This window comes from Argentina silus (genome assembly GCF_951799395.1).
Source record: "Argentina silus genome assembly, chromosome: 17".
Taxonomy (NCBI): Eukaryota; Metazoa; Chordata; class Actinopteri; order Argentiniformes; family Argentinidae; genus Argentina; species Argentina silus.
The window spans coordinates 7,267,997-7,290,315 of NC_139671.1; the positions used below are offsets into that span (position 1 = coordinate 7,267,997).

Sequence of the window (22,319 nt, forward strand, 5' to 3'; positions counted from 1 at the left end):
TATATAGCTTTTCATCATGTCAAACGTTAGGTAACTGTCAGCTTCAGAATTTCATTGCCACTTTCCTTGCCAATTAGTATCGTTTGGATTTTCCGACAGACAAGAGGTAATAGGATGTTGTCTGTCTCTCCTCACTCCTCCACACACTCACATACAGTACAGAGCAGTAGCTCTTTTTACAGCTTCTACCGTGTGTCACTCTTTAATTTCCCCCAGCCAAAAATAACAGGCTGTGATTGTCATGGTGTTGATCTGCCTACAAGGCTGTGATTGTCATGATATTGACCAGCCTACAAGGCTGTGATTGTCATGATATTGACCAGCCTACAAGGCTGTGATTGTCATGATGTTGACCAGCCTACAAGTCTGTGATTGTCATGATATTGATCTGCCTACAAGGCTGTGATTGTCGTGATGTTGACCTGCCTACAAGGCTGTGATTGTCGTGGTGTTGACCTGCCTACAAGGCTGTGATAGTCGTGGTGTTGACCTGCCTACAAGGCTGTGATTGTCGTGGTGTTGACCTGCCTACAAGGCTGTGATTGTCGTGGTGTTGACCTGCCTACAAGGCTGTGATTGTTGTGGTGTTGACCTGCCTACAAGGCTGTGATTGTCGTGGTGTTGACCAGCCTACAAGGCTGTGATTGTCGTGGTGTTGACCAGCCTACAAGGCTGTGATTGTCGTGGTGTTGACCTGCCTACAAGTCTTGTCTCCAGCATGGAATTTTAATAGGCAGATGTGACTGATTCAGAATCTGTAATATCTTCATCTCGCCCTTCTATGTTTTGGTTTGTTTATTCTCAATCCATTTTAGGGTTTTAGGGCTTTATTAAAACATGCTTGGCCATAATCAAGTGAAAAAGAAAATATACTCCCCTCTCGGTAAATGAATGCCAATTGTGATTGCAAATATGATTTGCTCTCCGCAAGATGTGCCTTGCATACCTAATAGGTGCCTTGTCAGAATGAACAATGAGTTTTCTACCCAGTAACACATTTCAATATAAACGGCCTACAGCCCACACACACACACACACACACATAACATACACTGTTTACACAGATTGGGCTGCCACTACAGGCGTTGAGCCAATGCACTAATAGGATGTTCTTTAGGTCATGGTATATACTTAGTTTTCATCAGTGATCTTGTAAAGTATCTTCCAGTATTAATTATCTAACAATCAATACAGCATTTATTTTCATTCTCTATTTTATGATAGGAGTAGAAAAGTGGCTCCTGCACACTCTCGGCTTGCAAGTGGAATACGTTTTTTTAACAGGTGCAACGTTTCGGTCAGAGATCTTCGTCAAGCATAACTTTACAATACAAAGTTTGTCAGAGAGAAACTCATCCGACAATCCCAGGTTTTGAGGAGACTTGGTGTATGTTAGATTGAAATAGAAAGTAATCTGTGGTCTTAGGTGACCTGTTGTGAAAGCCGGCAGGCTCAGTGCAGTACCTGAGAGTCCCCACAGGTTGCTGCCTCCCGACAGGTTTCAGCTGCTAAAAATAGATGGAGCTGAAATTGGGCAGAAAGCAGTGAGAAGCGGCACCGTTAACCAACACGAGTGCTTGCGTGTAGAGAGAGAGAGAGTGAGTGAGAGAGACAGACAGACAGACAGACAGAGATGTCCTGTCCTCTACTCCTGCGCCCGTCTGTCTGTGGCAGTGATCGATTTGCCTTATTTATCCGCTCAAGGAAGCAGCATCCTGGCAATTTCCTGTGAAAGGCCAGAGAGCCGTGGCTCATCTTTGGCTTGTTGTCGTGACTGGAGTGCTCTTAGCTGAGCCCAGCCTCGCCTGCCAGTGAAGCTACCACTGGTGTGTCTCATTTAGCTGTAATCACTCGTCATTTTAGTGTCTTCCTTCCTCCATGATTGATTGGAAGAATGTAGGCTAACTATATCAACTGCTGCTGCTGTATTGTTTCCCTCTTCCACACTCTCTTTCTCTTGATCACTTGCTGTTTGTTTGGATAGTGTTGTGTACTCCTGGTGAAATACCCATGTTCTTTTGCCATGCCCGGTCGGGTATAATAATGCTATTTTGACTGAATTTCTTAACGCGTAAAGGTGCAATATGTAATATTCAAGCTGTCTTATGGTTTTAAATCATTTATGCTGATGATGTTTAATCAGTAGCGATCAGGGAATTAGATCCCTTGAAATATATATATATTTCAAAAACGATGTTTTGGTCCCGAAAAGCGCTTTCTTTCGAATGTGACACTTGGTTTGGGGTGTTCTAGGGGAGTGGACTCACTGATTTTTGCCTATCTGTCTCTAGTGGCTGCCTCTTCAAATTGTGCATGCATGCTGAAACACAACAGCTAATGTCCAACACTGCAAGTCTATTTCCATATATTATTATTATTATTATTGGGGAGGATGGTGGTGTTTGGAACTTCAAACTGAATTTTACCAGAGGTGGCAGATTTCCAACAGACTTACGCCCTTAAAAGACTTCCATCATTGGGAATGTCATCTTGTCAGCCAGCGTCAGGGCATTCCCATTCAGATGTTCTGGGAATCACAGAGATTTTAAAGCACCGACTGTTTCTGGGTCACAAGCTCTTGATTCAAATATAATTACCCTGTGGCACCATTACAAATAGAACTTTCTCACTAGAATAAATTGACCCACAATGTGTGAGAAAGCTGCTCTAGCCTACATCTTAATCTCATTGGCTAAAAATAGGATATTTTAAAAAATCTAATTCAGTCAAATTACTAGAAACTACTTTTTAACAAGACTTGGAAAAAGGTGATATTCTCCTTAGAAAATCTTAGCCTTTTCTTCTCTTTTTAAGTTACTACCTTCAGCAGTTCTAGTGTACTCATAAGTTATTATTTTTTTTTTTTTCACAGATCTGCACCAATATCTTCCGGACTCTTCCGCCAAGTGACAACCCCGATTTTGACCCAGAGGAGGATGAACCCACTCTCGAGGCCTCATGGCCACACATACAGGTAAATACATGTTACATAAATGTTGCTTCTCATTTACTCTTTGTTTCTTGTCTTTGTGTATCTATGTCTCATGAGCCTTTTAATGGACTTTTTCCAGCTTGTCTACGAATTTCTCCTGCGATTTTTGGAGAACCCAGACTTTCAGCCCAGCATTGCCAAGCGCTACATCGATCAGAAGTTTGTGCTACAGGTAAGTGTGTCTGCTATGGTGGCCTTCCCCCCGTCACTCAAATGGCCACATAACAGCACATTGAACATGTTTGACTGTATAGTTCAGAGCTATTGTTGTTATGATCCCATTCTGTCAAAATGACTTTCCTCATAGTATTTTTTGCATTGATTCATAAAACAGTTAATTTACTATTATTAACTGATGTTAACTTTCGCTTCTTTTTGGAAAATAAAGAGTCCAAACTAATTTAAGCTAGATGGATTTGGCAGCCTTTAACAAGCTTCAGTTTGATGACAAAATATCTCTTCATTAAAAGCAGTTAGTACAATACATCAAACACAAACCACGTTTGAATAAGCAGCTATTTGATTTTGCTTTGAACCAAGCCGCTCAAATTCGTTTTTCTTTTTAGCTTGAAAGCCTCAGGGTCAGGCTCTGACCAAATAGACAATGAACATGTTTGATTGATCTTTCCTCACCATTCCTTTTAACTACACATCCTCCAAACTTCACATGAGGACAGGCAGAGCACATACTGTCACTTTGGACCATGTCATTTCAACAGGTGGTACTTTCCTATAAGAAGTAATATCAGTGCTGATATCCGTAGAGCCTTGTATCAGTGCAGCCTAGGTTCTCATGGGCATGACTGCTCTAATTCCAGAGTCTGTCTCTCAGCTTGGTATTGCACGGCAGCCCACCCAGGGGAAAGAGTGAGTCTAACCCTGGCAGAGGCGCTTCAGTTCAGTTGTCCTGTCCCTACGTCAACCACTGGGCCTGTCTGTGCGTATCGAGCAGTTCTCCCCAGAGCGAGGTAACGAATGGGGGACATTCTGGCCTGCAATGTTGGTGGAGCTGCATCCGAGGTGCTCGGGCTGAGTTTCCATGATGTGAGCGTGTCGTGGGGGAGCTTTAAATAGCTCCCTGTTTACTTTTCAGGAAGGGAAAAGGGGACTGTGGTCAGAGCTAGGGGAAGAGGCAGGGGGTGGGTGGGGGGGGGGGGAGGGATTGAGGGAGGGAGGGAGGAGGGGAGACAGGGCAGGGAGGGCCGGACGGGATAGCCATAGTTTATAGTGTCAGTGCTCTTGACATGGGAGAAGACCTGTATGAGGGACTCACAGCGGAGCTGCGGCCTAGAAGTCTCATTCCATCTTGGCAAGCAGTCAGGGTGCATTAGGCATCCTTACTAGGGGAAAAGTATCCTTTGTGAGTGTCTGGTGAAATGCTGTTGATCGTCTTCGATAGAGGATGGATGGATGTGTAGGCCTATGTGTATGCATGCAGAAGGGAAGGAAGTTAGGCCTGTTATCACCAGTATTATTGAGGTGCTGTGACCACAGAATAGTTTCCTCTTGCTATGCTGACGCTAGACAAAATTAATCATTAAATTGCATCAGCTGAAAGCCTGTCATAATGTCATATTTCATTTGGGGAAAAAATCCTTGTTGAAATTAGGTGTTTTCTGGAATTGTTTTATATCATTTATTTATTTTCAGGCAAGGTTGGTGAGGCTTCTAGTTACTGTTTGCCTTGTGGGGACGATTTATTATTCTTACTTATTTATTCATGATTTTATTGTGTAACTGCTTAGAAACCTAGTGACTTGAGCTTGGCATGTGACATTGCAGTCATCAATAGTCCTGGGGTATGTTCTGGTTTCAGTCAGGCGGTGTTGTGATGACATCCCTGTCATTGATTGTCGTCATGCAGAGCTGGTTCTGTGTGTGACTGTGCTAATGGTTGCTGCTGCGGTATGAGCAGAAGCCCCATGCTGCCTGTCAGCTCTCTGCTTGTCAGGGCAGGGTGACGAGGATGTGTCCTGCCGGGACACTGGCATGGCGGGGGAATCACTCTGCACATTCTGTTCTGCATTGTGTGTGGCTGGCTGGCTGGCTGGCTGGCTGGCTGATGATGGCAGGGAGGATTTATCACCAGCCACGCCTGCATCCTACAACTGAACAAGCCCTTTGTTGCCGAGCAACTCTACCTATTGTCGCTCAAGATGCATGCTGACCTACTGTGCCATGTCATGCAAAGTATCATTTTCTCCCTTTTTCCCTTGTTTCCCTTTGTTGTTGTGTTATTGTTGTGTTGCTAGATGTTAACAAGTGATTGTATTTGCGTGGTTAACTTTGGCAAGGATCAGGGTACTGTTAGAGGTCATTTGTCTCTGCATTTATATCTTAAAGATGCGAGTCATGTTCATTTACATGCAGTGAACCCATTTTCCCATTCTCCTAAAAAGCATAACAAACACCTGCAGTAGCTGTCTCTGGGCCTTTTTACATGTTCTGTCTGTGTTGTCTCTCCAAATGGGCAGTTAGGTTAGCCAGGCAGAACTCTGCACAGGGATTGGTCTGTCTGTCTCTCTCTCTCTCTCTCTGATTGAACTGTTCCCATGCAGGGGGGTTATTATTAAACGGCGCCATCACGTCATTGGCTTGTGGTGAAAGGAAAAAGAGCAACAGGGGCTGTTTGCACCTTGGAGGACAGAGCGCACTGTCGAGAGGAAGTGCCAGAGGTCACGACCTCCCTGTGGATACACTCCACTTGTTGATGTAGCTGCACTAGACAGACTTCCTCCCTTGGCCTTCTCAATCAGCGCACAGGGCTGGGTATTGGGAAGGCCCTCACCAATACATGAGTCACAATACATTGTGATACCTTACATATATTTAGTGATAATGTAACCTACTGCGTTGTGTGAACCACCTTGGTAGTCTACAGTATGTATGTTGATACAAGTGAGGGAACAAATCGCCTGAAAGCTGTATAGATTTTATTGCACAGCCCTATAACAGTCGCACACACTCTCTCACATTCATTAACGCGTGTGCGCGCGCACACACACACACACACACATTGGATTTCTAAGCATTTTTGTCACCGTGTTAAAAGTGTCTGATGTCTGAAATGCATTGACATTGAGATTCACTCAAAGAGGGTTATGGTGCTGCACATAAACAGAAGATTATCCCCTTCGTGTATGCACCATTGTGCACCGTCTCAGTGGGAGACTGGGCTTTAAGAACAGAAACCTGTTGTTTGCCTTCATGTTTATCTCGAGCTGCAGGTAAAACAGCCTGAGAGATAGTAACATATTCGCTTCTTCAGTTCACTGATCTTTATTTATGACGAGGCCGGGGGGCTACATGGAGGGAATAGGATCTCTAAAATACGAAAATGTACGACCCTCCCTCAAGCAAAATGCCTGAAAGAAATATGTTGACCCTCCCCCTACAAACAATAATGATTCAAACATTAAGTAGATGGCAGAGCACCTAGGAGGAGGCGACCTATTATAGTTGCACGTCTAGTCTCCTGCGAATCAACAATACGCACCCAGAGACAGATCAGCACCAACCCAACTCCAGCGGCATTAAAGAGGCTATCTAGCCATCGATCTATTCAAAAAGCAAAATGTTTTTGGCACCAATTTAAGTCTTCACTTAGGTCAAGATTAGCTCTAATCTTCCTTCTGGAAATCAGACTTTTTAAAACTCGACTAGGGAAAGTCTTAAACCATGTTTGAGAAATGCAATTTGTTAGTCCGGTTTAAAAGTGCATTTTAGTCTAGGATTAAACTGTGTCTGAGAAACCCCATTTAATAAATTGCAAATGGCATGACCTTCCCCATGACTGTTTAAAAAAAAACACATAACCCTCTCCCCGACTGAAATTGAAAACGCATGACCCTCCCTCAAATCCCTCCATGTACCCTCCATCATCAATCTTGATCAGTCCTTTGGTATGTTATCGCAGAACACATTTGGCGTAGGCCATTTAACAAAGTGTGTGTGTGTGTGTGTGTGTGTGTGAGAGGGCAGATGTTATTTGCATTCATTAACTCATTTCAAAGCAGCCGTACTGTTATCAAACACATGTTTAAAAGGCAACCAAGAGCAACATCTGTACCACTCGTAGTTTGTACATTATAAACAACAGAGGACATGGAAGACAGCCTTTTAGATATATGTGCAGAGTAGCCTAGTTCTGATTTATGTTGGCTCTCATTGACAGGGAAGATGGCACCTACTTGTTAGACTGTGTTTACTTAGTATTTTAGCACCTATGCTGTAACAGTCCTCTACTCTCAAGATGTTTTCATATGGTGAAATTATATTGATCGACTGATTGTTGATAATAACATATCCTCCTGGGCATTTTGTCTCAGATGAGTCCTGAATGATTGTGTGTCAATGTCTGCTCTGTAATACAACAGACAGGTCAATTTCAGGACACAATGCATTGGCATTGGCTCAAACCCCACTGGTTGGTTCTTGATCACTATGGTGATTGAGTATTGACCCAGGCTCCAGGCCCCCAGCCCCCCTGCATGGCTAACTGATACGTCCCAATACTGTCAAGTGGCCTCCTTTCCTAGGTCCTAGTTTCCTTTTTCTCACTGATTTGAAAGGCCCCAAAGGATGAAAGCAGCATGGCAGAAGTAAAGCAGAAGCATGCTTCTATGCCAGCCAGCAGTCCTGTCAGATCAGTGAGGACGCAGGTTTAAAGCATATTCCCACTGGCATAACAACAAGGAACACTTTGGTTCCCTGTCACACGTCAGCAGGTGGAATTGGGCAAAATGCATCCTGTGTCAGAGTAAAGGGGAGGCAGTAGAATCTTCAAATAGGCCATTATAGTATGTCGGAAAGGAGTCAGTTGAGGGTATTGGAACATAGCATCTGTGTGTCTGCAGTTGCAGGGATGGCTCGGGTGGTATAGGGCTGGAGAAGGAGGGTGGGACTATAGGGGCCAGCTGGAATGGCAACCCTGTCATTGTGGTGCTGGCAACCCAGAGGAAGATGAGGTCCACATTTTAGAACTGCCCAAGATGTGAGCTCAGTGGCGTGTTCCTAAAACGTTCCACTGCTTCAAACAAGTACAGAACTAATGACTCATCATACACTGCTGAAAATAGATTTTTTAAATTATTTTTTTATGCTAGGGGTTTATATCTATATACAATACAGAGCCTTCAGGGTTACATGTGTATGTTATATAAGATGCCGGTAGCTGGAATAAGATATGATTTGATTATGTCCACTGTTTGCCCAGATAACTTTGAGGTTAGACGAGGCTTATTCAGAAACAAAAGTATTGGTTTGTTTAATTCTGTTGAAATGGTCATGTGACTGTTTTTCCTTCTTTGTCCTTGCAGCTCCTGGAGCTCTTTGACAGCGAGGACCCGAGAGAGAGGGACTTCCTGAAGACGGTCCTGCATCGGATCTACGGGAAGTTCCTGGGGTTGCGGGCTTTCATCAGGAAGCAGATCAACAACATTTTCTTACGGTGAGTGAAGCACACATTTGGGAACAAACAGCGGGGTCTCCTCCAAATACACACTGCCTTTGAACCCGTTGGTAGTTCAGTCATACGAAATCACATGTGTTTTTCTCATTTGCTTCTTTTACAATGCCAGCCCTAAACTAACCCCCCACCCACCCACCCCGATCACCCTTGTGCCCCGGAGATTCCACACCTGTCTGCATCCCCTCTTTTTCCTGTCAGTGTAAAGCTAAAAGAGGAACTGTGCTAGCCTGTGAGCGTTTCCTAGGCAGGCGTCTCCAGGCAGCAGCTTGCCGCTAACTGGTAGATAGACATGATCAGGCACACAGCTGGCCCCTCTGTACATCTGACGTCAGTGCAGTTGAAATGTCTTAAGGTCAGGGGGTCAAGAGTCACACAGGGGCAATTCTCATAGTCTCCGGTGCAGACGTTGTAGAGCGCACGCACACACACACACACACAGATAATAATCACAATGGATTGCACAATATCTCTAAGCACATTGTATGCATTGTATGCAGTTATGTAATCCTCTACACTAGATCATAAGCACTTTGTCAGTAAGTAATTTACCTCATCCACCACCATTGTTCAATGTTCATCTATCAATATGTCCTTGTGATTGTTTGTGTCCTTGAGATTGCCGTGCTTTGCGTAGTCAATGCATCTCTCATCATGGCCACTACCACTACACGACAGAACCCTACACTATCTCAGTCCTACTGGCACAGGACTTGTATGAGCACAGTACAACAATGAGCACAGCAGCACAGTACCCAGGAAGTGTGGGTTACTGTATCGCGGTTGCTGGGAAAAAAACGGTGGGCTCTGGCGATTGAGGCTGGGGGGGCACTCAACATCATCACCGACGGGCAACGTAGAGTTGACGACAATGGATGTGCCGACTTTCACCATCTGCTGCTGGGGTTAAAAATAGCGTCTGAGTGTCCAACTGTTCCTACAGAACCGTGCCACAGTCGTCTGGCTGGGCAGCGCCATCGGTACCCAGTTAGTCCAAAATAGGTCACCACAAAAAAAGCTTTGTTTGGGTGCGAGTGCTGTTTGAACTGTTCGCTCTGCAGTCCGGAAGCGGTGGGGAGTTAGGAGCACTACAGTGGCTTACCACATTTCTCAGGTTGTACACATTTATTATTCAACTCAATGAGCGTCCCGTGTCACAGAGGAGGGTTATTTCTGCCGTCCTAATGCACTTCATGCTCCATTGTGTTCAGGGCCTCACGCTCTGCTTTTTTTGAGTGTATCCATATGTGTTGAGTGATTGTGTGTGTGTTTTGTTTTTTGTTTGTGTCGTCTGCGTCCTGCAGGTTCATCTACGAGACTGATCACTTCAATGGAGTGGCTGAGCTCCTCGAGATCCTGGGAAGGTGAGTGGTGACAGTCTGTCATCATGAATTCAAGCTTGCAGCGACATGACGATGTTCAGTCGAACAGAAAGACGCCACGTTATCGAGGCCCTTTGGCTCTTAACTGCATGTCGCACAGAAATGCTGTGTCACGGCGAGCAAGAGCAGCGTTCAGAGTATCTGAGCTACAGCCGTACCTCCAGTCACTGCACTACGGCTTCCCATCAGCGTCTCTACAGGCTGCTGTAGCGCAGGATCAGGGGAAGCCCAATCACACCGCTGACCTCGGAACTCTCTCCAACGGTCGCCTTCCTGTCCGTCCCCCTTTTTCTGAAAGCCTCATGCTTTCTCTCCGGTTAAAGTGATGAATACTCATCGCTGCCTCTCAGACGTCCTACCCTGCTCTTTATTTCCACTGCTGTTCTGGACAGTGTGTGTGTGTGTGGGGGGGGGGGGGGAACGACACGTCTGTGCAGTATATACTCAGGTGTTTGGTGTGGTTCACCCCAGACCTCTGTTTCATGCCGCAGCTGTGTATGGAGGATCTGGGGAAGGCTGAAGTGTAGTCTTCTGTGTGGTCTACCTTCTTACCGTTGGCTCAGGAGTGTTTATTTGTCTCTTTCTGCAGCATTATCAATGGGTTTGCGCTGCCGTTGAAGGCGGAACACAAGCAATTCCTGATGAAGGTGCTCATCCCCATGCACACAGCTAAAGGACTGGCCCTGTTCCATGCACAGGTACTGTAAAAAACACCTTGTAGGACCTCCAGTTACTATATAATTCGTCTTCTCTCTGAAGAGCGTGATGTTAGTCTCATATAAGACTGAGGTCATTTGTTTAAGAAGATGCTTAAACAAAATCTCTTTTGACCATCATGCTACATTTTCGCACTTGAATCTTGAAAGATTAGACTGTAGCTCTTGGAAAGACACAAGTCTCATTCAGTACAATGTAAGAATATAGTACTGTAGCTTCACATAGGCAAGTCTGTTGTTATGGAAAGCAGGTGTTGAGCCCTGAGAAAACAAACTCATCAGCACTTTTGAGCAGAAATGACCAGGTTCTTGAAGGAAGCCTTGGATGACACTACCATCTAGTGGCTATAGTATGAACTTGACATCTCAGATTAGTATTTTATAGCACATTTATAGCACATGCTGTAGACTTGTTTTTTGATCGTGACACATATTAGCTCACTTGTCTGTTGTGTGTCCTGCAGCTGGCCTACTGTGTTGTCCAGTTCTTGGAGAAGGACCCCACCCTCACTGAGCCGGTAAACTAACATACATTCTTCACATTCTATGAGGACATAAGCTGGCTGTAGTAATGTTGTCATGTTATACAGATGTCTAATATACTTCTACAGAGGAGGAAACGCCACTAGCTTTCTCAAACACAGACCTGAAGTCATTGAAAACCATAAATGGCTCATATTGCAGACAAGCATGTAAATACAGTTGTATCATATGTAATACTGCAATACTAGTATTTCATAAAAAGGGTCTGCATATGAGCTGTTTATACTGTTACATTTTTTACTAAATGGCTCTCTGTTGCATCCCAAGGTTATTCGAGGGCTGTTGAAGTTTTGGCCCAAAACCTGTAGCCAGAAGGAGGTATGTCTCTTTGTGATGCCCCCTAAGACCAGTTTTTCTGCTGCTGCTGCTGCTGACTGTCTCAAATATCTGAATCCTAAAATGTGCCTGGTTGTGTCTTGTGTTTCCATCTGCCAAGGTGATGTACCTGGGTGAAATTGAGGAGATTCTGGATGTTATTGAGCCCACACAGTTCAAGAAGATCCAGGAACCCCTGTTCAAGCAGATCTCCAAGTGTGTGGCCAACCCACACTTTCAGGTACACACACACGGCACAGATCCCTCATTTTTCAAATGACTATTTAGCCCACATCCTTTGTTAGACTGCAGCCCAACTCATTTCCTGTGTCTGTCCTTGCAGGTAGCAGAGCGAGCGCTGTACTTCTGGAACAACGAGTACATTCTCAGCCTGATTGAAGAGAACATTGACAAGGTTCTGCCTATCATGTTCGGTAGTCTGTACAGAATCTCCAAAGAACACTGGAACCCGTACGTATTTCACTCTCAACCTGCACCCATTGTCCTCTGGGTAAAGCAGTCATACTTACCATAGATTTCAGGCATGGAGGTGAAGATGTAGTCAGTAGTGACCTTACTAATTGCATGATACGATAACAAGGGGCCATGTCACTTTATCAACTTGGTACAAAATAAGATTTGAATAAAAGTCTGTGCCTTGCACCCTGGAAGAACTGTTAATATTATCTAGTCTTTGTGTGTTTCTAATGCCAGTGTTGCTCCTATTGTTCCAGGACGATTGTAGCGCTGGTCTACAATGTTCTGAAGACCCTGATGGAGATGAACAGCACGCTATTTGATGAGCTGACAGCTTCATACAAATCAGACAGGCAGAGGTGAGTTGGCTCCTCAACAGTGACGCTATATGGTTCTCTAACCTGTGTTACATGGGAAGCAAAGCTGTCTGCTTGTTACCTGTGTCTAACATTTTAAACTTTATATTACAGTATTCTAAAATAACAGATTTTTACAGAAAAATGACCTGAAGCCCAATATCATTGACAGTCAGTAAGTAGTACTGTACCCCTGCTCAAACAGCCACTTGTGAACAATATGTGTGCACGCGTGCATTCCTGTTGTCCTGTGTGTGTATCCTTCCTTACGTGTGTGTGTGTGCGCGTGCGTGTGTGCGATCTGTCTCCGCAGGGAAAAGAAGAAGGAGCAGGAGAGGGAGGAGCTGTGGAAGAAGCTGGATGAGCTGAAGCTCAGTGAGAGCGCTCTGGTACAGAACAACAGCCACAGGCTCCAGAACGCCCAGAACAACAACAACAGTAACAACAACAATCACCACGACAACCAGGACAAGAGCACCACTGTCGCCACTGCTGCGGACCCTGACGTCACCATGGCTACCGCAGAGAGCGCCACATGTGCCAAATGACACAGGACTCTGTTTTCTACTCCGTAACGGTTTGAGACCGTCTGAGAACTGTCAGGGAGGGGCTGGAGGGTGATGGGGAGGGGTCTGAGAAAATAGATAAAACTGAAAAAAAAAAAGATAAACCTCATCAGTATGTTCAATCTATATAAAACTACTTCAAATGCCAGCAGCTCTCCTTTGGCAGAAAACGTATATTTCAACTTAAAACTATTTTTGGATGTTACAGTGTGGCCACAGTATATTGGTAAACTTTTTTGTCTGATCAAAGATTTATCCTTTCACATTTAGTTTCTTAACTGAGAAATGATTTTTTTTTTTTTTTTTGGTGATATTCATTGTATGAAAGAAATTGGAGGGGGGAGAAAATAATGACTTGAAAATAACGTTTCTGATTGTGCTGCACTTAGAGAAGCTAAATGGCTATTTTAAGATTTTGTCTATTTTATATGTGCTTTCCTCACTGCTGCCAACAACAAGGGTGCAAACTTTAGGGGTGGGTGGGCAAGCTTTTGGGGCGGGGTAGTGGGGGTCAGGGGGGACTATGGAGGCAGGGGTGGACTCATAGTCTCTATAGGAGACCTGAGTGAATGTCACTATCATGAGGTCTTGTGTTTCGGGTGTTTGATATTTTTATCTGAATACATGAAGCTTAATGTTATAGCTGTTATAACACATCCAAGACCTGCAGCCATAAAACTATTTACAGTGAGTATTGAAATAAGCTTAGAGTTTAGCGAAACGAACGATGAAATGGGCACAGATTTAAGTACGTATAACATATTTTTCCAGTCTAAATAGAGAATTGATTAATGAAAACAGATGTAGAAAAAAATGAAATGAGCCATATATTTTTTTTCCAGAGTATTGTTAAGGTAAAGATGTTGATTTTGAAACCAGATGGTGACAGACCGTCTGGCTTTGCATATAAAACATGGCTGGATGCAGTGTGTGTATGGGGGTTGGGGAGTCTGCTTAAATGTGAGTGTTTGTTCTCTATTGTAGGTCCAGTCTTTCTGATGCCTTTCTGTCAGAGTGTACCATTCCAATCTCTGTGACATACAACTGTGTGGGGAACCTGTTTTGTAATGACAGACCTTATATAGGTTTTGAACACCATCAAATAAAGTCTACCTTATGTTTCTACTCAACTCTGGTCATTGTTCTCTTTTCTTTTGTATGTAGTCACAGTACATTGTGTCATTCACCAGATGGCACAAGAGGCTGAAATCTATTTTTGAACGGGCCACTGCATGCTTGTTGATATGGAACCCTATCCACACCTAAACATAAATGGCGGTTTCCTGGACAGAGTTTGATTTAAATAGAGTAAAAAAATATATATTTCTCATACAGCGCTTAACTTCTGATTACTTAATTATTGACTATTTTTGAGTCCCTGGCTAAAGTAAGTAGGGCTTAATCAGATGCTATGGGACGCGATTTTGGCAGCCGAACCTAATTTGGTATGACACCACCAATGTTTTTTTTTAATGCCTAGTTTAGTTCTAATGTTTTCATTCGACAATGTGGTAATATAGATAATGTGCAAAGAAATACTGACAGCACACTATTGCGAAATGCACGCATGTGCAGTAGCCTGCCTCGAACTCTCAGTGGTGGAGCAAAATCATGCGTAATTCACCTGATGATTTTAGGGCTGTCAAGTAGTCTGCTAATTCATGAGACCCTAACTCTGATTCGATGACGCGTTTACTACTGGAAGCTATTAAGGCGGTGTGTCAGAACTGTTCACCTTACAGTCCTAACAGGTGATGTAGGCTACTGCACCCAACTTTTTTCTCCTTGATGTTTTCCTATGTTTTATCCAACATGCCCGTGAACTCTTCGGCAGAGGGAGACTTGGATGGGAACCGGACCTTCTCCATCTACACCTCCAAACTCGCGCCTGGTGCTGATATATGTGTCGGGTTCACTATCTTGTCGGTCGGTGAGTGACTTTGGTATTGTCACTTAGTTTTCTACCAAAATCTACCATTAAATGATTGGCTATAGCAGTAGGCTAATAGACTTAAGCGAGTGTCATAATTAACAGCATATTGATATATCGAGAAACAGCCTAGGCTGCAATTGCTATTCGTCAGATGGGCTAGAATTTAGGTTCTAACTTCTAGGAATAGCTCGTGCAACATACACATGAAATAAAATGCACATTTTATAAACAATAATCAAAGCTTTTTTTTTGGTTTATTCACATGGTTCGGTTTTTTAAAGATCGCAGTCTCATTCATATGGCGAAAGGTGCATTTCAAGTTGCAGCATCCCTGACCTGAAGTTTATTGTGCTCCTTGGTAAAGTCAACACAGTATCGATGCATTCAGTTTCATGCGTCTTCCCAGAGCAGTTTATATAGCCATTTATTTCTGAAATTATAGTTTTTTGGGGGGTGGGACTATTTATGGGGCTAGTTAGCTAGTTAACAGACTGATGTAAACATTAGTTTATTTATAGAAAATAACAGTAAGTATTTAATATTTGTGCTCCCTCTATTTTGGTTGCCTAAGGAGTCTTCAAACAGAAAATACATAACTTGTCTCTTCTTTGAGGGCACAGTCATCTTCATTTGGAATCAGTTTTAGTGATGCTATTCCAGTTCATGAGTCTGTACGACCTCACCTGCCTCTGAGAGTGTCACAAAGAGTCAGACAAGGTTATTATTTTGAGGAAATGAGGAATTAATTCGCCTGACTGCACAGCGTGGTTCTATTTCAGGAAGCCCATCACTGTTGAGCTCTGGCTCAAGGAGCTCCTTGGTGGGGGTTTTTCTCTCCCCCGTAGAGGTATTTTGTAAAAGCTAATGTGTGTTTGCATATTGACTTGACACTGCAGGGGGCAGCTGTGAGTACAAGCAAACACCCATTAACATCAGGTCACCTTATGTTTTTCTCACACAGGTCAGGTATTATGTAATGTTTGATTATGATATGTAATCCCCTCACACAAAGGACATTGTATTTGCAGAGATATGAATTATTGCTGAGAGAAAATGTGGATCAAAGGAAATGTGGATCAAAGAACTACCAAGACAATTATTTCCGGAATGGTTGTCTCTACAGGGAGGAAAAGACAGAGGATCTTGCTATTTTCTTGCATCCCTTTGATACTCTCTTCTTTCTCCCACTGTGCAGTGCTGCTGTCTGTTCTGGGTAATGGCCTGGTGCTAGTGATCTCCTACCGGAGGAGGAAGAGGATAGCGGGCTCCGAGCTGCTCTGTGTCAATCTGGCCATGGTGGATTTCCTGTGCTGCATTTTCTTCTACCCCCTGTCCATCATGTCCTCTTTTAACCACGCCTGGCTGGGCCACAAGGTCACCTGCATCTACTATGGCTTGGGCTGCTTCATCTTCGGCCTGTGTGGCATGTTCACCATCGCTGCCATCAGTGTCATCCGCTACCTGAAGACCTGCTACAGCCTGATCTATGGTGAGGGGGGTTGGTAGCTGGTGGGGGCCAGGTGTGTTGTGCTGATTAGGATGTTTGATGTGCGGTTCTGTGTGAAGGGTGATGTTAATGGAGTAGGGGTCTAGAACTGGAGGGCTAGGGATGTCATTGGGAGGTGATGAAGTGGATAGGTGGGTGTAGAGATAAAGAGAGAGTGGAGGAATAAATTGCACGAGGGGGCAGTTGGAGGAGTTGGGGGCTTGTCATAGAAACACAAGATCCTTTACCACATACTGTACCTGACACATTTTCCTGTCCCCCTAGACTAGAGATGTTTAAGATAAAAAAAAACAATAAGAATCCATTGCACAAATCACTCACAGGAGCTCAGGCACAGTGCATATAAACAAATACACTCTTTACTTGTATTTACTCTATATAAATACTATGTATTTACTCTGTACAAATGGAGGCTGGTGGAGGTAGAAATTGGAGAAAGAACTCATTGTAATGCATTGAATGAAATGAGGATGATTTCTACCTCCACCAGCCACCCCTGCTCTTTACGTTGTAAATAACTACTAGTCTGCAGAAAGCGTTACATTTACAACACAACCATAAATCTTTAACCTAAAGCACCAATTTATATATTTTTCAGAGACACTATCATATAGGAGTATTTCCCCAGGCTAAATAATCTCCCCATGCTCCAGGCCGATGGCTCATATGACAGTTACATGCTAAACCATGAAGTCATGAAAGAAAGATCAAACTGTGGGTTCTCTGTACGATACGTGCTGTATGTTCATCATCCTGCTTGTTTCTGATGTCGGTTGGGGTCTGACTTGTCAGGTCTCCAAGGGATCAACTGCAGCATCGACCATGACATCAAAGAAATAGGAGGATGACCTGATTTCACAAGCTCCTAATGGATATGAATAGAATCATGTTTAGATTCCTGTCATTCACACTCAAATGCCTTTGATTGCAATTAGTGCGTCAACCAGTGTGTCACTGCCACGCATCGCACACTCAAATTAATGGACACATGCAGCACCGTTCGTCAGTTGGTGCTTGAGGCAAGAAGCTTTCAGCAGGGGTAGGTGCTATGGTGTTTGAAGCTTTTTGCAGCGGATGCTGTTCAGCTTCTCACATACGAAAGAGTCAGGGCAAGGTGACTATGCAAGAATAGCCTTGATGATGCCTTTCATCATAGCTTTAGTGAACCTATTCTCAAAGGTTGCTATGCACGCTTTAATCTGTGCGGATATTCATCTCTGAGAAAGGTGATCAAAGGTGGGGATTGGGATAGAGAAGTACAGAGTAGTAAATGAGTCCTGACAGAACACTGTGGGCGTTGCAGAAAGTCGCTACAAAGAGGTGGAAACCCATTTGAAATGAGGCCTCGCAACACGTCAAACCAATCATCCCTTGCTTGGGAATTCAGTTTTTCCTTCAGGTGTACAGTACTTTCATTGTCTTCAATTTTGCAAGCTAGCATAGGCAACAACTATAGTCCTAGTCCTACCCAGTAGGAAAAAATGACGCACATAACAGCAACGGGCTTGTGGGGGGAGGGTTCTTGGAATGTAACATACAATGAAATTGCGAGCACATTCTCCCTTCGCTCCATCCAGTTCAATCCAAGCCAGAGTAGCTATTCTAAAATTCTCTACACCTCTAAAGGAGGCGTAAGAACAACATGATTTGGAGGTATGGCTACGCGAGACTACAGTATCTATAACACAATTTTACATCTGACGTAGCCTAATATCGACTTTTCTGTCATAAGCAAATAAGTTACTGAATCTACAGTACTGTAGCAGTTGTTTCCCACAAATTGTTTCCTTTGCCCAGGGACAAGTTCAGTTATATGCATTCAGTCAAGATTGGTGATGTCCAACTGCAAACTCCTCTGTATTTTGGACAGGGACAAAGAAAAACAATACAACTTGTAGATATGTCTGTAAGAATAAAAAATAATAGATGTTTCTTTCCTTACAGAAGTGTGGCTTGAGGGTAATAACATCTGGCTGGTGTGCTGTTCTACGTGGGTCATTGCAACGGTGTGGTCCTGCTTCCCTCTGTTTGGCTGGGGTGAGTACGTTCCTGAGCCCTATGGCCTATCTTGCACCATTGCGTGGAGGGGCTACCACACCTCTTTCAAGGACGCCTTCTACGTCATCTGCACCTTTGCCTGCTTCACCCTGGTCCCCGTCCTGCTCATCATGGTGTCCCAGTGCCAGATCCTCTACAAGGTGTACCGCTTCTCCTACTCCCTGTCTGCACAGGGCATCCACAACAACCTGCGCCACGCTGAGAAACGCATCACCATGGTGAGGGACAGTTCTGGGTTACATTTTAGGGTCTGTGGCTTTTGGTCTGTGGATAACGTACCTAAGATGAAGGGGATACATTTGTGTATGTATCCCCTCTATTTGGTTTTCCATTTTATTCCAACTCTATTTGGAATGCTAAGGATGAAGTCTACAGTAGTTGCTCCATATGCACGCATTTTAAGTCTAGAATCATTACTTAAGGGATAGTGATGCATCAGAACCTTTTGATGCGCAGGATAAGCATAATTGATTTACAGTATTTAGGCCAGATTAAGCTGTTTGATGTGAAAGGGAAAGAGTTGATTTTATGGTCGGTTACATAGTCAGTGTTTCACTGCACACTTTTAGTCAGGCCATTGAGCACTATAATGGTCATACTTCTTGCATACATTTATACATGGATGTCCTTTTTGGACTTGATTGGTTCATAGACACTTATGCACCTTATATCAAAAGGCCAAAAACCTGGTCACCAACCAGAGGGGTGTTTTAAAAACCAGGGCGTTCAGGGTATTTCATTCATAAGAAGTGCTTGAATGGAAAAGAACACTTTGTTAAAAATATTAGTGGTCTTTCCTCCAACGTGGTGTTATTAGCCAAATTGTTCATGATTTTTGATGATCCCCTGTTTTTTCTCTGCCTAGATGTTTTTTTGCATCAGCCTGGGCTTTGTCGTCGCCTGGGCCCCCTACACGGTGGTCTCCTTCCTCTTCATCTTCCAGAAGGACAACAAGAACATGGCGCCTGAGGGCTTTGTGTTCCCTGCACTCTTCGCCAAGAGCTCCCACATCTACAACCCCTTAATTTACTTCTACTTCAACAAAGCCTTCAGGCAGGAGCTGCGCTGCCTACTGCACTCCCTCTGCCCTGGGATAATAGGGAACCGTGTAGAGGTCCGCCCCACCGCAGAGCACCAGGCCCCCCACCCCATCCAGATCCAGCTCCAGGAGCAGATACGCGGGAGCCAAAGGGGCAGCTTCGACCACGCCCAGAGCAAGGTCAAGAGCAGCAGCAAGCACACAGGGAGCAACTCCCTCCACAGCAGGGTGGTTAACCCCTGTTGGGTGTCCACAATGAGGGTCACTCCCTCTGCTGTGGAACATAAACCAGTAAAAGAGTTCCTGCCTATCTCCACATAGGCACTGATAGCATATTGAAGGGGATGATGAGTTATCTCTCTGTCACAGTTGTTAGATGCTTTTCAAAGTGAATCAGGTGGCAGGTAGCTACCATACAAGGATACCTCACTCAAAATGAAAACAAAAATTTATTAGTAGCCGTTCTCTTCACATATCCTGAGATTATACTTGTATAATGAAAAGCGTTTATATTACAAGAAAATATTTACATAGCGTAAATATTACAAGAAAATCATATACTGTTTTTTTTCACGTTGATACCTGACATGCCATAACTTTGCCAACTTTTACCAGTGTACAATAAGTGCCTTTGTTTACAGTTTCCTTTCCTGTCTGCCTCATACAGTATACGTTATACTATACGTTATATATAAGTTACACAGACAGCAAAAAACTAATGGAGATATTTATGATCCTGTGCTAAGCTTTCATTACAGACAATATCTCAATAGCTGTGTATTACAGTAAGTGTCTTGGCTTCATCTTCATACACCCATTGATGTTTGACAGGAGGACTCTTTGAAGGCAGTGTTAAATGAAAAAGAAACAGTTAGGATGGCTTTAGTGAGTTTGTAGAGAGCAGTTTCTCAGCGCATTCTCCTATTAACTGAATTGCCCCAGTACTGAGAAAAGGCACAATGTTTTTTATAATGTTTTTTTTTTTAATTTATTTATTTTATTTTATTAAAATCCAAGGCACTCTCAAAGAAAAATCTTGCATAAAAATGTTGCATATTATAGCAATGGATAAAAACGCACCAACTTCATTTGGTCGCTATAAGAATACCCCGTTGTCTGATGAGCCCCTCTCTCTATGTTCAGACTTGATGCCAAAGCAGCGCTCCCTCTCCGCTCACACACAGGACATGGTACGACAACGAATACAGATTACAGAATACAACAACGTGCAGAAAACAAGAGGCTGACATTCTAGGGCGTCATAATGCCAAAATGCTGCTGGGGGAAGTTAGGGGCCCAGTGAGAAGTTTATTATGGCAGATGCTTGCCTGTGAATGGCACCTTCTTCTTATGGACTGCTTGGTGCCTCTACTGCATTTGCAGTCAGGCTGTGCTGAAATGTGGCCATTCTTTTACTATGTGCAATGTTACGTAACCCACTGACAATAGGCTGCATTGATAGACTTCAATTGAAAGCAAAGCAGCATTTTCCCCACCATCAATTTCAGCCCCTTCTTTGACAGCTAGTCTGTGTTGTTCTTTGTAGGATTTTTTTTCTCCATGTAAGCCTGTACAGTAGGCTAGGCAGACACTTTCTGTGTTCTTAGGTAGGCTTGGAGACATGTGTGGACAGAGTTTGGGGTGAGATTGAGGTATTACCTGACGCTCATTAACCCCTTTGATGTGCGCTCTTGATTTATTTAGGCAAGATTATGCTGTTTGATGTGAAAGGGACACACACACACACACACACACGCACACACACACACACACACACACACACACACACACGCACACACACACGCACACACACGCACACACACACACACACACACACACACACACACACACACACATGCACATACACTCACACACACTTACACTCACACTCACACACACTTACACTCATTACCGTCACTGCTGCTATTTATTACTGTATTGTATTGCTCAAGTTATCTTACACTTATTGCCTTATTTACACTTATTTCCTATTGTGTTATTATTATATTTGTATTGTATTTGTATTATTACGTCCTGATATTTGCACTGTTGAAAATAACTTGCAAAGTGAGCATTTAATTGTAAAATTTACAACCTGTAACCTGTAATATGTGTATATGTCCAATAAACTTTGACTTGACAACACTGTATCTAATGTACATGACCTCACAGAGGGGACATTCAGAGCATAAGATGTCCCTAAGTGTTTTCTACTCTAACTATGTTAGATCCCTGACAGATGTCTTCTTGTTCATTCTCATGTCTGCCTGTAGAGAGGGTTTCCACTTAGAAAAGGTAGTTGAGGTAGAATTGAGGCGTTTTTGCTAACATCCTCCATGTGTTCATGTTGGAGTAGCTAGTTCTCCTGTCATGTACCTGTCATGTACCTGTCATGTACCTGTCATGTACCTGTCATGTGCCTCACACCCTGACACCCTGAAGAAGGCTAATGAGATGAAATCTTGGTGGTGAATAAATGTCACAGCAATGAGAGAACAGTGTGGGACTTTCATTCTCATTTAGTTATGTGCTAGTTAAGAACATGCCTGATATGGTCAATTATCCATGTGGAATCTAATAGTCATTAACAATCCGTCCAGTAACTGTACAGTATGTCCTGCCTTCATGGATCTTTAGACAATGTTTAGACGCACAAGAGCCCAGGACGTTCTGGACAAGAGATGCTTATAAACAATGGAGGCACTCGCGTGATTGGATAACAACTAAGACCCTACAACCCCATAGTCTTTTGAATGACTACTGTGACTAAATAATATATCACTCATCTTCTGGTTAAATAGGGTCTGTATGTTCCTCTATCTGAGCCAATGAGTGGATGCAGTTGTTGGGCATTGTAACAATTTGGAAGAGTACCAATTGCATCATTAAGTTACATAACTAATGAAGCCTATCACCGACACTCTCCCAAGGCAGACATGCTGTGCTTTTGTGCAGCCTAGGGGATGCA

General features: G+C 43.6%; 2 protein-coding genes across 2 annotated transcripts in view; both read left to right on the top strand.

Annotated features, from left to right (window-relative positions):
• ppp2r5a (protein phosphatase 2, regulatory subunit B', alpha isoform) overlaps positions 1-13,944 on the top strand; it is a 39,203-nt gene extending 25,259 nt beyond the window's left edge. Inside the window, exons 3-13 of the mRNA XM_083688842.1 lie at positions 2,873-2,974; positions 3,072-3,164; positions 8,311-8,441; positions 9,764-9,823; positions 10,431-10,539; positions 11,022-11,075; positions 11,368-11,418; positions 11,537-11,656; positions 11,759-11,886; positions 12,150-12,251; positions 12,562-13,944. Coding sequence (XP_083544968.1) covers positions 2,873-2,974; positions 3,072-3,164; positions 8,311-8,441; positions 9,764-9,823; positions 10,431-10,539; positions 11,022-11,075; positions 11,368-11,418; positions 11,537-11,656; positions 11,759-11,886; positions 12,150-12,251; positions 12,562-12,796 — 1,185 coding nt within the window. The 3' untranslated portion in view covers positions 12,797-13,944. The remainder of the gene's footprint in view (positions 1-2,872; positions 2,975-3,071; positions 3,165-8,310; positions 8,442-9,763; positions 9,824-10,430; positions 10,540-11,021; positions 11,076-11,367; positions 11,419-11,536; positions 11,657-11,758; positions 11,887-12,149; positions 12,252-12,561) is intronic.
• Positions 13,945-14,626: 682 nt separating this feature from the next.
• opn8c (opsin 8, group member c) lies at positions 14,627-19,672 on the top strand (the record flags this gene model as incomplete). The annotated part of the gene is made up of 4 exons (XM_083688810.1): positions 14,627-14,744; positions 15,943-16,236; positions 18,199-18,530; positions 19,178-19,672. 4 exons carry the CDS (start codon positions 14,627-14,629, stop codon positions 19,670-19,672), a joined length of 1,239 nt encoding a protein of 412 aa, XP_083544936.1.
• Between the last annotated feature and the right edge of the window lie 2,647 nt (positions 19,673-22,319).